Source organism: Gallus gallus, chromosome 13 (genome assembly GCF_016699485.2).
Source record: "Gallus gallus isolate bGalGal1 chromosome 13, bGalGal1.mat.broiler.GRCg7b, whole genome shotgun sequence".
NCBI classification, from domain to species: domain Eukaryota; kingdom Metazoa; phylum Chordata; class Aves; order Galliformes; family Phasianidae; genus Gallus; species Gallus gallus.
In genome coordinates, this window is record NC_052544.1 from 4,607,642 (window position 1) to 4,622,605 (window position 14,964).

Here is a 14,964-nt window from a genome sequence, read left to right on the forward strand (position 1 = left end):
TTTATAGCAGCAGGAGCATTTTTTTAAAGCAAGATGATCTACTTCACCAAATGACTCTTCCTCACATTTGCACCTTGAAATAGGGCCCTTGCTAGGCGAGGAGTCCACATTTAATGTTCCTGGAGCCAAGCTCCACAACTCCCAGCAAGAGGGCAGAATTTTGTTATAGAACAGGGCCAGATGTTCTTTCTTGAAAGGTTCAAAGCCTCTCTTCTCACAGCTAGCACCGGATAACCACTCTTCTCTTTGTCAGATTGACTGAATCAGTCAAGAAGAATATCTGAATGTGCAATAGGCTTATCCTAAAACTTAATTATTGCCCCCCACGTGATACCTATTTTCATTGCAAATTTAGAACAGAACCTTCTGTCACTGTCTTATCTCGCAAGATGCAAGATTCAAGAGAAACTTGGTAGTGGTGATTGACAACCAGATGCCCTCTGCATGACAGAGGTTCCATCTTTGCATGGTTTTCCCTTTTGTCAATCTCGGTTTCCCAGCTGCCTGGAATATTTGATTTCAGTGAAGTCTGGGCACGAACAGCTCAGTGGTTTTCTGACTTTAAAAGTGAAACAACAACACATACGCAGCGTAAGAAATCGAATGAAACATAGGTTGCCATTTGTCAAAAACAGCTCAAAGACTGTTTTTGATACAATTGATACATAAAAATAACCACATGTCTGAACTGTTCTCATGAATCCTGACCTGCAGTATCAGAGTCAAAAAGACAATTGGACCTATATCATCATCTATGTCTCCTAAATTCAAAAATATTCTTGCAAATGGCAAAAGCTGAAGCCAGTCAAGCTAGAAGCAGTTACATGTCTGTGTTCCTGGGAGCGGTGGCATGTGCAGTGCTCTAGATGCTGCACTGAAAGAACTGACAGTAATAGTTTGAGCAACGCATTTATGAATGGAAAAATTACAAATATGAATGAAAAAACTTCACATCAGCTCCTACGCTGGCAAATACCATACTCATTTTTGGGAAGAAAATAATTCAAATTGATATCAACATCAAAAGAAGACAATTTTATGTAAGCTGTAGTCCATGCACATATTTCATGCAGCAAAAAGATGAGACTTCTGCTTCCAAGCCTAATTTCTTCAAGAACCCCATACATTTTATTGTCTGCCTGTCACAGAAACAAATGAATACTATTGTGCAAGAAAGATAACCAAATAAATTAACCATTTATTTGCCTGTAAGTATTATATTCACAAATCTGCTGTGCTGTTTTCTAACAGTAAGAAACTTACCAAATGTTTCTTCTGTGTGCCACTATTTTCCAGGCTTTAATTTTAAATAAATGTATACGGCATAAGAACAAAACTTTTGTTTGCTTAAATAGCAGCCAAAGCCTTGGGCAATTCAGGCCTTTCTGGAGCACAGACGTGGCTGTGTTATTTTGAGTTTAAGGAGAAAACTGCAGTTTATCTGAAGCCTGAAGCATATTTAGGGTCAAATAACAGTGAAGAATAAACGAGTGATAACATTCTCCTATGCGGTATATGCACTAAAGATGCAGTACAAACATGCTGTTCTCATAATTTGTCATTTCCCTTCTATTTCTCTGTATCACTGAACAGAATAGGAGTAGACAAAATACACCAACACTAAAAGTTATCAGCATGAAATGCTATTTTCAAGTGGAGCATCTCTGAACTCATTGTACAGGGAATGTTATTCTACTTGTTGCCTCCCTCTAAAAAGTGCAAATACTTCCACATTATCTCATTTTTAGCATCCTGGCACACTGATGGTCATATGTTATTCCATGTCCCAAGTTAGAGTGGCAGAAATAAGAGCAGTGTCAGGTCTTACAAGAATATGATATTTAGTGTTTGGCAGGAGTTATCGTGGGGAGCACAAGGAGACTTTTTCCTCACCTTCCTCCTTTATTTATTGTTTTTTCCCCTCCAAGTTTGGCATGAATCTGAAGAGCTAAAAACTAATTTAACATGACAAATTCTTTCATCACTCCCATAATCTCTGAAGTGAACACTCTGCCAAAGACAGTACGTTTGGTATATGCTTTCCTTCTGACACTTTATAAATTACTTTCCTGTAACTCAGTTTCACCACCAGCCCAATATCTCCAGGATGTCCTAATTTGAATGGCTGATTCTACATTCTTCAAATGTCGCCCAAGGAAAATGGGAATAAATCCCAGACTTCGTGAAATGACAAATCTCAAACAGGACTGGAGGACAATTAGTTCCAAAGGGTATTAGAGACTGATTTTTTTTTTTTTCCATTTCATTCAGTCTGTTTTTACCTACCTGAAAAGGCAATAAGAATGCCTACATCACTTTTGATATTCTTTTATATCATCTTCTATGGTATGTTTTTTGGCTGTCTTTTTAAATCACCCCTAGCTAGAAATTTTTTCATGACACCATTCATCTTTGGCAGTCTGAAATTCAGATGTTTAAACCCAAGACAGCACGTTTTGCATGAACTGCTTTGACTCCCACATCTCTTATATTAGGACAGTTCATTCAGAAACCATGTAGTCTAAGAGAACTTCAAACTATTATTTCAATATAATTTACTTCATATTTGCCAGCATTGCGTTTTCCATTTAGTCCAGCAGTAGTCTTCGCTACCTTTGATACAGCCATCTTCACGGAGCCTAGATATATTGACAAACCTAAAGAACAGAACCATTCACTGCAAATTTTGATAACTTTTTCCATAACTATTCTTTTTAGCAGATGTATTCCCAGTAATATAACTTCTGCTTTAGTGGAGAGTAAGAAATTTGCTTTTTTTGGACATGTACAGCAGTTATGAGTACCTGTAAAGAGTCTCCTGTGCTTCAAGTTCTGACAGCAAAATACACTGGGGGAGCCAGTGCAACACAGAGTGCTGCCCTTCCTCCTGCCTATCTTGGTCAAACTTAAATAACATCCTTTGACTCCCACCAGATTAACAGCTCTCACTTTCCAACTGTCTCCATGATTAGGACAGAACTAGGATTCTGGTCTGATCTCAACATTATTCTGATCATCTTGGAAACAGAAAAACATTTTTTTTCTTCTAACAGACTGACTGGAACAAGACAGAGTTATTTTGTCTTCACAGCAGTTCAGAGATTAGTAGGTCAGCAGCTCCAAAGCAAGCAGCAGAAGAGCAGACAGCTGGTATTTTGGATGGCTGCTCTTTGCCCAGGAGAGAGGATAATTATTTTTCCCAGGACTGAAGTACTGCACATGCCCAGGAGAAGGCATCCCTCCAGGGAACTGCAGAACAAGGAAAGCTTTTTCAGGTTTCTTGTAATAAGGAGATTTCAACGCCTAGGGTCATACCGTTGGAGGACAGCAGAGTCCCGAAAATTTGATGGCTAGATAAGCTTATAGCTGATGGTCTTAAACAATCCTTTTGGCCATAATGCTGTTCTCAAGACAACGTCTCAAGATAGATATTATCTTAAGACAGTGCAATTTCCTTTTAGCTTTCTTTCTTTCCTTTTCTGTCTTTTCCAAAAAGACCTCAAAAACTTCTGTCAAAATGAACCACTTATGTCATGACTTGAAGATCATTCATCAATTGTTAAGGGTCTATGCATTGTTTTATGTCAGCTCTTGTCTTAAATGGTTAAGAAACTGTTGAAGGCAATAACCACATTGCAAAGTTTTGCTTTAGATTATAGTAACCTAAATAACAGGGAAAAACACATCTCATAATCCATCACTTCAAAGTTATGCACATGATTAAAATATTCAGCTTGCAGTATATCATTTCCCATGTGCATAATCACTCAAACAGAGAGCTGTTGTATGATAACTGTCAAGTTCAATAAATCATGTGCTTTCCAATCTTCTTATTTATATATCAAACTAAGCCTGCTATTCTTCTGAAGTTTCCTACAGAAGAATCACAGTAAGTTGGTTAGCTCTGTAGTACTGAGTATGCTGGGATGCAGGCCTGGCCTGAAGAGACAAAAGCAATGAAGTAGCACACCAGCTCTTTCTCACCTCCTGTGTATTAATTACCGGTGGAAGACCAGTAATGTGAAAATTGAAATTTCCACAGAAAGCACTGTCTACACTCCTGAGTTAGGCTGTCTGGTCAAAAAATAACAAATAATCACTCTCTTCAAATGGAGGAAACAGGAAGAAAATTCAGTGCATCTTTACAGGGCTTTCACGTATTACGCATGAACCTTGCTCTTTATGGTAGCAACATATTAATATCAGCACAAAGAGTCTCAGAAATGAACAAAAGCCCAACATAATAGGGCTGGGAAGTATTTACAAGCTACTACAATTTTGCCATTTACTCAGGGAAGCTGGACAATCTGTGTAGTATGTCATTATCAACATATTGTTGAGGGCATTGTCAAAGTACAAAATACACACATCTAACTGGTTAAGATCCTTTGAAAAATCTCCAAAACAACAGACAATGAGGAAGATATTGAGTGAGAAATCATAAATAAATCTAGTAAAGACAAAAAAAACCAACAAAAAAACAGGAGCATGTTTAAAGGAAATCTGAAAAGACCACAGAAAGAACAGAACGTAGTGCTGTCATTATTAATATGTTAAACACAGAAAATAAGCACAAAATTTGAGTTCTCCTTACGAAAAACTAAGTATGTGTGGCATGCAGGAAAAAATAGCACACCAAATGGGTTTATCTTATTGAGGTCTGAAAACAAGACGAATTTAGGCATGTGAACAGATCTGAACTGAGACTTATCATTCAAAGTGATTTTGGATTTTTTTTCTCTAAATGCAGCATGCTACGCTACTACTTCAATTCAAACACCAGTACTTTCTGTTACTCTTATGGATTCACTATCACCATTTTTGCAAAATATTTTAAAGCCAAGGTAGTACATAAAAATAAATCCTCATCACATCAGCCCCTGTTTGAAGCAGCTACGACACCTCCATTTAACAAAGCACGCTGAGGATCCTGAACCAATGTCTTGTTCCCAATCTTACAACAGTGAACGGGGCTTGAGAATTGTATTTTTCTCGTTAACCAGAATAAAGAATAATAATTTTCTTTGCTTGGTAACTACACAGATCTGCAAAACAGATTAAACCACCCTTTCATCTGCTCAAGTTTCATTTGCTGACATAGCCATGTGATTTGACATAGAGAACAGTCTTACCTATGAAATATGCTAGCAGGATGGCAAGCAGGACTGCAGCAGCAATTGCAGATAAAGCAGCACATTTCCAGCTACAATACTTGGAGGGCTTTTTCAGCTTGAATGCATTCCTGGAAAATGTATTTCTAGGTAACAGCCTGGGAGGTGGAGTATAAACTGTTCCTGAGGTCAGTGGGTAGCCAGGGGAAGAGCTACTGAACAGCGGAGTCGTTCCAGAAGATGTCTTAAACAAGAAATGCCTGGAAAAAAACAAAACAAAACAAAAAATGGAACTACAGTTGAAAACAAGAAGTCTCGTAGTTATGAAAGAATATCTCCTATTCCTAATCCAGATGACGTAATGGATTAAATTCAAGAAGAAAGTAAAATGACTTTGCATGAAGAAATAAGGAAAACGAACACTCTCACAGTCCTTTTGCCACCAAAGCCAAACAACTGCCACTGAAACACAGTGTCAGGATGGCTTCTGTCAGCATCATCTTCTAAATCTTTTTGTGATTAGATGCAGTTGGACTGGATAGTAACTAAAACACCAATATGACCGAAGTGTCTTTGACTATGTTAAGATTGTGCCTGTTAGAAGGGGGAGCAGTCTGGTAACAGGGCTCATACCCAGATGTGACATTATCAGCCTTGGAAAAAACTGCCAACAAAAAATAAAATAAAATTTAAAAAGACTATAGTCTTGTAGGAAGAGATGTTACCAGAATTAGAATTAACCATTTACAAACAAATAATTAGGGAGGTTCGGTTTGAACAACTAGAACAATCACCAAAAGTGCAAAGCTCAGCAGAAATAAAGCCTCTCAGGCTGCCCAGACACTTGCTGAGGAGAAAATAAGAAATGCCATACTGCCCATGAAACGCTCAGAGAACGCTGCCAACATGCTCTAGGTACAGGAAACAGAGAAAGCAAAGCAGAAGATTGCTCCTCCAGGTTAACTTCTCACAGTCAGCGAGGGCTGACTTGAAGCACGTTCCCGGTAAGTGATAAAAAGAGAAACAGAATAAAGGCAGTGCTCTTCAGGAAGGCCACTGAAAATACGTTTTTTAAATGCAGTCATTTGTAAATAAGTCTATTAACGAATATTATAAATCACTCAGTTTGACACTGCATTTGTGATGTTATTGTTTTTCCCTCTCTTGCAGACCCCAAATAACATCCTACATCCCACTCAGCAGTGATGAAAATTTTAGTTTACTCCAGACAACATTTCAGTCTACTACTGCAGTAGCAGGAGCCACTTCCATAACTTCCTCTTTGTGCTTTGAAGACACCAGAGAAAAAGCTTCAGACACACAGGTACACAATCAAAAGTGCCCTTCGAAGCCTAAGCATCTCAAGCAGATTAATGCTGTTGTTTTTGTTTGCTTTTGAAAAGAAAAACAGTTCCATTAAAATAACTGTTGGGGAAATGATGGCATGAAGCTGGTGGTGTTACATGAGAGCTGCTGACACTTCTGTTCCTTCAGCCTGGCTAAACCTGACCGCCAGCAGCAGAAGCAGTTTTAGCCCCTTTGACAGGCTGCTGCTGCTGGGAGCACAGAGCCCTGAGCTCCTGTCACGGAGCAGCAGAAACCACATGGAGTGTAGGGAAGGATGGACAGACAGGAGATGTGGTGTGAGGAAGGATGGACGGCCAGACGTGGTGCGGCAGAGCAGACGTGGGTCACACACACAGGCCCATCTCTCCTTCCCACTCACTGCAGCTGCTCAGCCGGCCCCTCTCACTGCGCGGCCCTTTCAGGCCTGGACCTCAGGGTCTGCAGCGGGCAGCTCTGACTGTCCTTTTTCTTCTGCCCCAAAGCAGGAAATCACAAAATGTAACTGGAAATTGCAGTCCTTGGCACTGCCTTTATCTGAAATGTCAAAGCTTTTAACCCAGGAATGTTATGTGCTATTCAGTCAGGAAGGCAGCTGCAGTACCAACAGAAATTTTAATATAGCATTGTTAAAGTAAACTCAGATATATAATGAAACTCCGCTCCCATCAAAAATGAATGAACGAATATCTAGATATGTTTTAATAGAACATGCCAATCATGCACTTTTCAGTGAGGAAAAAAAAGGAAAAAGAGTCCCGCCATGGTCCACTTCTGGTATATTGAAGTATATAAAGAAAAGCAAAACACTTACACATGCAAACATGACCTCTGTCAACTCTGTTAAAACTGCTCAGAACTTAATAGAAGCAAAAAGGCTGATAGAAATGGATATGGGGAAATATGCCATTTCCAAAGTTCTGTCACACCTCCAACTCCTATCCATGTATTTCAAAAGCAGGAAGTTTGCTATCTCTATATGAGGATTTCCGACAAAGTGGCAAACATTAGAAGATTTCATGCCATGTTAGAGTACAGTAATTACATCTGCAGAAGATGAAGAAAACAACATTTAACTAAAGATGTGTTAAACACCCACCGAGCCATTTTGGAAAGCTGGCACTGTGTTCAGAAGCTGCAAAGCAGATGAGTGGAAACACCTTAAGTTACAGCAAAGCACACCGGAATGACTGAGAACATAATGGACAAAGTATTTGTAGCCTCCAGAGTTTTAAGTTAAGATTCATCTTCTAATGGAAATAAATTGACTTGTCTGAACTCTATCCCTAAAACCAATGATCTATTGCTATATTTTTACGCGGGATTTGACATGCTCTGGTACAACCAATTGTCTGTGGACCAAAGCTGCAAAGGAAGAACACAAACATTTATCAACATTAGTTACAGTCTCTCAGAGGTAAGACCACCAGATATTGCACAATGAATGCTTATGGAGAGAAATGATCTTCTTTGTTTGCATCCATTCACTTAATTTCAAGTAGTAGAATTACATAATAAACTGTACATTCCCCATACATCTATCAAATACTGTAAGGGAAAACACATTTACCACCTCACTTAGGATCAGTATTTTGATTCAGATTGGGCCTAAATTTATATTTTGAAAACATGGGAATAGGTTTGCTAATCTTAGCACAATCTCCCTAGTTTCTGTGCATCACGAAGCATTTCTATACGGGAGAGCTACAAAATGCGATCACCATATACAAAGCTTCAGTAATTTTAACATCCATGGAAGCTATGGACGGAGTGTGCATGCTGCTGGTGGAAAGCCGGCTGCTCCCACAGCTCACTCAGGGCTCTCCCGAAGCAGCCCCTGCTCCCCGGCCCCTCACTCGCAGGCACAGCGGAGCAGAGGGCACTGCCTTGCTGCCTTGCACGCGGCACGCTGCCAGCAGAGGTGACATCTGTGGGAGAGGAGCATGCAAGGGGACATTCGTCCACAGTTCTGTGGATTACTGGTAAATGGAAAAAGCTATAGTTTGCTTTCTTCATTAATTCAGAGCTCTCTATAGCATTTATTTTCCCACAGGTCAAAAGGACCTCTGGTGCTCAGGGAATAGTGGTCTGACAGAGCCTGTATTAACTTCCATACTCTTTGAGAGAAGAAATCTTTTTCTTCCCCCCTCCTTTATGGCCAGATTGTCACGGCAGCACGCTGCAAGAACCAGCTGAGAAAAAAAATCTATCATTTCTTGAGATGAAAAACTGTAATAGAAGGGAAGAACAAGGTGCCTTAACAGAAATTGCTTCTTTCACTCCTCATACTATCCTAAGCTCATTCTGTATGAAAAAAGAAATACAGAGAGAGCTGTAATACTTAAAATGTCTTTTTTTTCATCCTACTGTTTTAACAGGAATTAATAAATAGAAATGATACATACAAAGGGAGAAGTTTACAGCTCAATTTATTGGTTCAAGGACTCGCAAATAAATGATCTTTAAGCTGTGATAAAATCACATCTATCTATATTTATGTGATCACGTTGTGACATTTATTTGTTGCAGAAGAAATAATGCAACATGGAGCATTACATGCCCACTTCTACTGAAAAAAAATATAGATTTCTGAACTCTTGTGCTTAGGAGTAGCCAAGTCATTTGTGTCAATGAAGGCCTCAAAGTGACTGTCGAACTCAGACAGCAAAGTTTCCTGTCAGTTTTCTCACTTTCAGACAAAAAGAAACCAAGAACAAAGAAAACTATGAACTGTTCTAACGCTTTTTATGCTAAGAATGAACTCTGAGGGTTAGGCTGGTGGAAGATCTGGTTGCTTAAGGGCCTCAGTCCTCCCCCGAAGGAGGTTTAATAGCACATCCTTGCTCTGGGGTTCTTGAAGGATTAGCAGGCAGGCTGACACAACTGAGGGCTCTCTGAGGAGGAGGTGACTGCTCTCCTCGCCTCGCTGCACACAGCCAGGTGCAGTATATATTTGGAGGTTAGTTACAGAAAACATTAAGTAGAGAAAAAAGCTATGTGGAAGGAGGAAAGATCAGTTGGTTATTCACATCTTGACTACTAACTCCAAATTTACCAGTGCTCTAAATCCTGTGGCCACTTTTTATGGTAACTCTCTATAAAATAATACATAGTAAATATATATGCTCCTATTTCATAAGAAAGAAATATTTTCAGATACGCTACCCTACATCCAAAGCAGCTGCACCAACGTGAAAGACAAGTCCAAACTTAGCGGGTGCCTGAGAAAACTGAGGGCAGCCCTCACGGCAGCTGCAGCTCCTCACAGGGAGAGGAGGGCAGCGCTGAGCTCTGCTCTGTGTGACAGGGACAGGGCCCAGGGAACGGCATGGGGCTGGCAGGGGTGGGGGAAAGGCTCTGCCCCAGAGGGCGGTGGGCACGGCCCTGAGCTGCCAGAGTTCATAGCATACCTGGACAGTGCTCTCAGACATAGGGTTTGGGTTTTAGGTCATCCTGGGATGGACTCCGTGATCCCTGTCTGTCCTTTCCAACAGGGGATATGATTCTACGATTCTAGATATATTTTCAGTGGAGAACTATTTAAGTCACATGTAGGTCAAGGAAGTGGCCATTTCACAGAAGCATGCCAATGTGCGCCCCTCACTCTCAAGCGCACACTGCAGACAGGCACAGCTGCAGTCTGCACAAGAACACAGTATTTGTGTGTTTTTTAGCTCACTGCAGAAAATGAATTTGCAAATACCTGTGCACAATGCAGGAACTAAGGACACTGCATCGGGCATAGACACAATAATTCAGAACAGACATCAACAGCAAGGTAACACTTCTATCACTTCTATTCTCTGCTGCATAACTCTGAACACGGCAGCAGCTGCCAAGCCTCCAGCCAAGTTCTAACACCAACTTCCCAGCCCTGGAAGGGGTCATGATTCCTTGAAGGCTGGCTTCACTACATCCCAAGGCAACGTCTTCTAAAACATACAGAGTGTTAAGCAGAGTGTCGTGTGTTGCCTTCAGTGCCAGACCAGCTTGTGACCGTCGCCTCGACTCTCTCAACAAAGGCACAGTTGGACACACAAAAGCACAGTAATTGAAAGCTGCCTGGCAGGAAGGTGATATGTTGTACAAAAAGGCAGGCACCAGCCTTTGGGCACCCTGATCTGTCATGTTATTAAACAAAAACAAACAGGCAACGTTCCCAAAGCAACAGTCAAAACCAGAGTAGATTAAAAAAAGGAAAACATCTGTACTGTACCCCAGCAACAGCCTTAGCTCTGTACTGGGTACCTTTTTACAGGACAACCTGCACCTGACATGGGAAATGCTAATTAAAGTATTGTTGGGTGAGGTTTTATAACCCCCTCTATCTTATGCCCCAGCTGTGAGCTGCCAGCTCCAGAGGCTCTCACTGCTGGTGTCAGGATGTGAGGCATGACATGAGCCAGCAGCATCAGCCCAGCTCAGGCTGCTCAGAAAGCCACTGGGATGTGACAAAGTGCTGTGAGAGCCTTCAGATAGACAGTGTGTAAACTATGGAGAGAGAAAGGATTGCTGCAATAAGGATCATCAGGAGCTCAAGAATGAGACAAGGAGAACACCAAAGCGGAAAGGCCTCAGACCTGACAGGGAAAGAAGAGCGAGGCCAGCAAACATGTCTGGGCTGAAGTATTGGTGTGGCAGAGCTGGTGGCACATGGAGCTCAGCAACAACACAGAGCTGCAGGGGCCACCCTTGCCCTCCTAACTGGTGTCTGTCCAAAATATGCCCTGGATGCCCTACAACAGCTGGTGGGTACACTAGCACTTAGCCTGCCAGCTTAAATCTTTGTAGACTTTTGCCCAAGTTGACCAGTAAGTAATTGCTTTACCCTGTAAACGTATGCACATCTTTCCTGCAAAGTCTCTTGGATCCCAGCTGAAGTCTGTTTCACAAACTGACCCAGAAACAAGGTGGTAACAATTTTTTCCTAGTTACCACCAGATGAATCTTCACTTAAGTGAAGCTGACACCTGGTTGCATAATGAAGCTATTAAAATCTGCACTATTGTTTATTGTCCAGGTCTGCAGCAATGTAACTGCTAGCTAACACCTGGGGAAAAGTAATGGAAATAGCTACACATGCAAACACAGAAAATGAGTTATTCCACGTATGTACTTACATTAAATGGAAGTACAATCTATAAAGCAGATCTGGAAAGGTTCAAGCAGACTTTATCAGCTCAAACTATAGGACCTCGTAATTCTCAAGTGCAAAAATAGTTCCATTTCATTTATAAAGTTCTGAGAAATACGTTGCACAGTGCAAAGTGACAAAATCCAATAGTGCCTACATCTGTTAATCTGCTAATGACAATAACGACAACAGCATTTTGCATTTCAATAGGTCTGCTAATTTTTAGCTTTCTGCATCAATAAATGTACGACTGTTCAAAACACTTCTATTTTAAAAGGCACATATGTAAGCTCTTCATTGTGTCATAATTCCACTACTCACTTAACTAGAAATAATGGAAAAGCAGTAGCAATGGGGCTAAATTAATAAGTTATTCAGGTCTATAACTAAATAGAATCTTAGAATAAGAAATTCAAGCCTCTAAAATGTTGGTGGGTTTTTTTTTTTTCAGTTCACATGTAAATGCATAAAATAGAAATCTTCATCACGTCATTTAGGATGAAAAACAAAAAACCCAAACCAACAACAACAAACCAAAAATGAGCACCCTCAACATCCTTGTCTCTTCCCGTGCAGCCATTCATGCTGCCTGTACACTCTACACAACGCAAACCAAGCAGATCGTGACAATATGCAATTATCTGTGATCTGTAAAAATTTCTCTGAGCTTATGAGTATGTGTATAGAAGTACATTACACAGATTTTCAGAACCATCACTACATATCCTGCCTTTGTAGGGCTTCCCTCCACTCTTTTTTCCACCTCTTATCAGAGTTTATAGTTGTTATGAAAACATCACTACAGTAACCTGCTAAAAATGATCTTTTATAACACTTTTGGAATTCCAAGTACACGGCTCAAATGTACATCCAGTCCCTATGGATACTTTTGATTATGCTTTACTGCCTCTTCAAAATACTTTTGATTTTCAGACACATACAGAATCTACCTATGCCTTTAACTCAGAAGGACCAAAACTCTGTGGCATATGTACCTTAGTCTTATAGTTTAAGTAACTGGTAAGAGAAGGCCATATAAGACAGAGCACAATTAGACTGAGGAGATATTTCAGTGCTCCAAGTAGTTGCTTGCTGTGCCCAATATATTCTAGAAATTTGCATTAACAAAAGGAAGAGAGATTTTGTTACACTGTTCTGTTCCAGAACATTTTGCATCATGCATAAAGATATCAAAATATTGAGACATTATTCAAAACAGGCAGACAATTGTGAGGAGTGGCTGCAACTTGCAGTTGCAGTCTCATTCAGAAACTTCAAGTTCATATATTCACGTCAGAAGTTCTATAGCTAATCTTGTTCACATAATCATGGTACAGTATTTGGCTTAAGTATTAACAACATTTCAGATATTTAATTTCTTTCTCAAATGAATAAATATGCAATATCTCAGCACTAAATCCTACTCTTCTCCTACTCTGTTCTCGGATTTCTGCAGTGGCTGCTCTAGCCCACGTATAGCCATCACATACTGCATTCACTGCTTTGCTGCCTGGAAGGTTGCAGCTACAAAAACACTCAGCACAGGTATTTCCCTGCTCTAGCACTCTGTGACTGCACTGGTGCAAACTGGGATATAGCTCATGGTACCACTCCATCCTCTGATCTCCCTGTGCCGTCTCTCCCTCAGGCTCACCCACAGGGAGACTACAATGGAATCAGACCCACAAGAAAGAAATGCAGCTTGAACCCCAGGAGCAGACGAATATTTGAAACAACAACATGAATTATTTAAGGGCAGTTCTTACAAGTTTTTCAGTTTTTAAATAGAACTTGGCTTAAATGACCCCAGATTTTGACTAGTACTTCTGTACTACAGTCCACAAGATCTAAGGAAACAGTGATTTCACAATCACCAGAGGAGTGACCATGAACCAGCATCCTTTCTCCCGAAATACAGGAGAAATATTGGTATGTTCCATTCTTTAAACATAATAACAAACCTTGTGAAAAAGCTGAAAGAAACTAAAAACACATCCATAAAATTACATTTACAGCCAAAAGATTTTGATTGAAAATATTTTGAGTACAAAGCTAATTATGAGATTAAATAATAAGACTAGCTTCTATTTAATCTTTTTTCTTTTGGATTAAAGATTAATTATAACCGTAACAACTAGATTAATTAACATCAATATGAAACACAGGAACAGGCATTAGCACATCAGGCAATCTTTGACAAACATCCAATCATGAAAGCTTTTCTGTTATCCTCATTTGTGAGTCATTTCATTTTTGACTGGCATCTGCAGATGGCCCTGTGCAAGGTTCCTGTACCAGAGATGAACCTTACAGCGCACAGAGTGATGCAAACCTTCCTGCAGAGCTGTGCTTTTCCCCCTGTGCTCTGTGATACAGAAGCCCTCAAAGCATTTCAGCCTATAAAGCAGAGTGCTGCCTCTCTGGCTGTCTGGAAGTAATGAGACCCACACTGGGATGTTCAAAGGTAGTATTTTCATCATTCACCCTCATTGAAAGCAATGATTAAAGAAGCGATAAAGAAACACCTCTTAACTGCAAAATGTAGAAACCAGCACTTTGGAAAGAAGGAGGAGGAGACGGTTTGAAACAGACTGCAAGAGGACAATAAAAGTTAAAGAGCATTACACAGCAGCTCCGGGCCTAAAGGTAAAGCAGCTAAGTACTGCAGAAATGAACCATAAAAATAGCATCATGATACGCTACAGCGATGCATTCCCAAATCCTTAGTTAAATATATTTCAACCCTTCCATTATGGATCCTAATTTCAAAGAAAACAGAACAATTACGCAGCCAAAGCAGAGGCCTGTTGAAGCCATAAAGCACCAGCAGACCAGGAAAGATAAAACCCACATTCGTCTGCCTTGAACTAGATTTAACCACACCAAAACAGCGTAACGAGGAACTCTGGAAGCATTTTTGCTACTTTTTAGCTTCACTAAAAGAAACAAGCTACTGCCATTCAGGTAAGTGAAATTATGTTAAAAACAAAGTGCCACAAAGGGTAAATGGAGGAATACACACAAATATGGGCAAGCAGTAAACTCTACAAGAAAACAAAGATGGAAAGGTGGTTGCACTGAAACCGTAACGATCCTGCAGAAAAAGCCAGAGAGCTGCTTGACAGAACCAGAGAAATCATACAGAACAGGCACGAAATTTCACTTCAGAGCAAAAGTTGGTCCCCAAAATAAGCTGAACAATACCAGAAGCAGATAAAATTGTTCCCTTCGTAGGTGGAAATGAGGAACATAAAAACAGAAGCAAAGGGAGATTAAAGATGGCTTCCTCCACAAGGCGCTCTCAGGCCAACCCTCTGCACCTCCGGCACGGCCGCCAGCCAGGCCTGCAGCCAGCAGCCACCTGCTCCCAGGCAG

The 14,964-nt window shown here is 40.5% G+C and overlaps 1 protein-coding gene across 21 annotated transcripts in view; it reads right to left on the minus strand.

The window, feature by feature from the left end:
• The window catches only part of TENM2 (teneurin transmembrane protein 2), a 608,636-nt gene that overhangs the window by 147,865 nt on the left and 445,807 nt on the right, over window positions 1-14,964 (minus strand). For all 21 annotated transcript variants that reach the window (XM_046900248.1, XM_025154777.3, XM_040646802.2 and 18 more), the window contains 1 exon segment: window positions 5,133-5,371. In XM_046900248.1, the coding sequence (XP_046756204.1) occupies window positions 5,133-5,371 (239 nt within the window).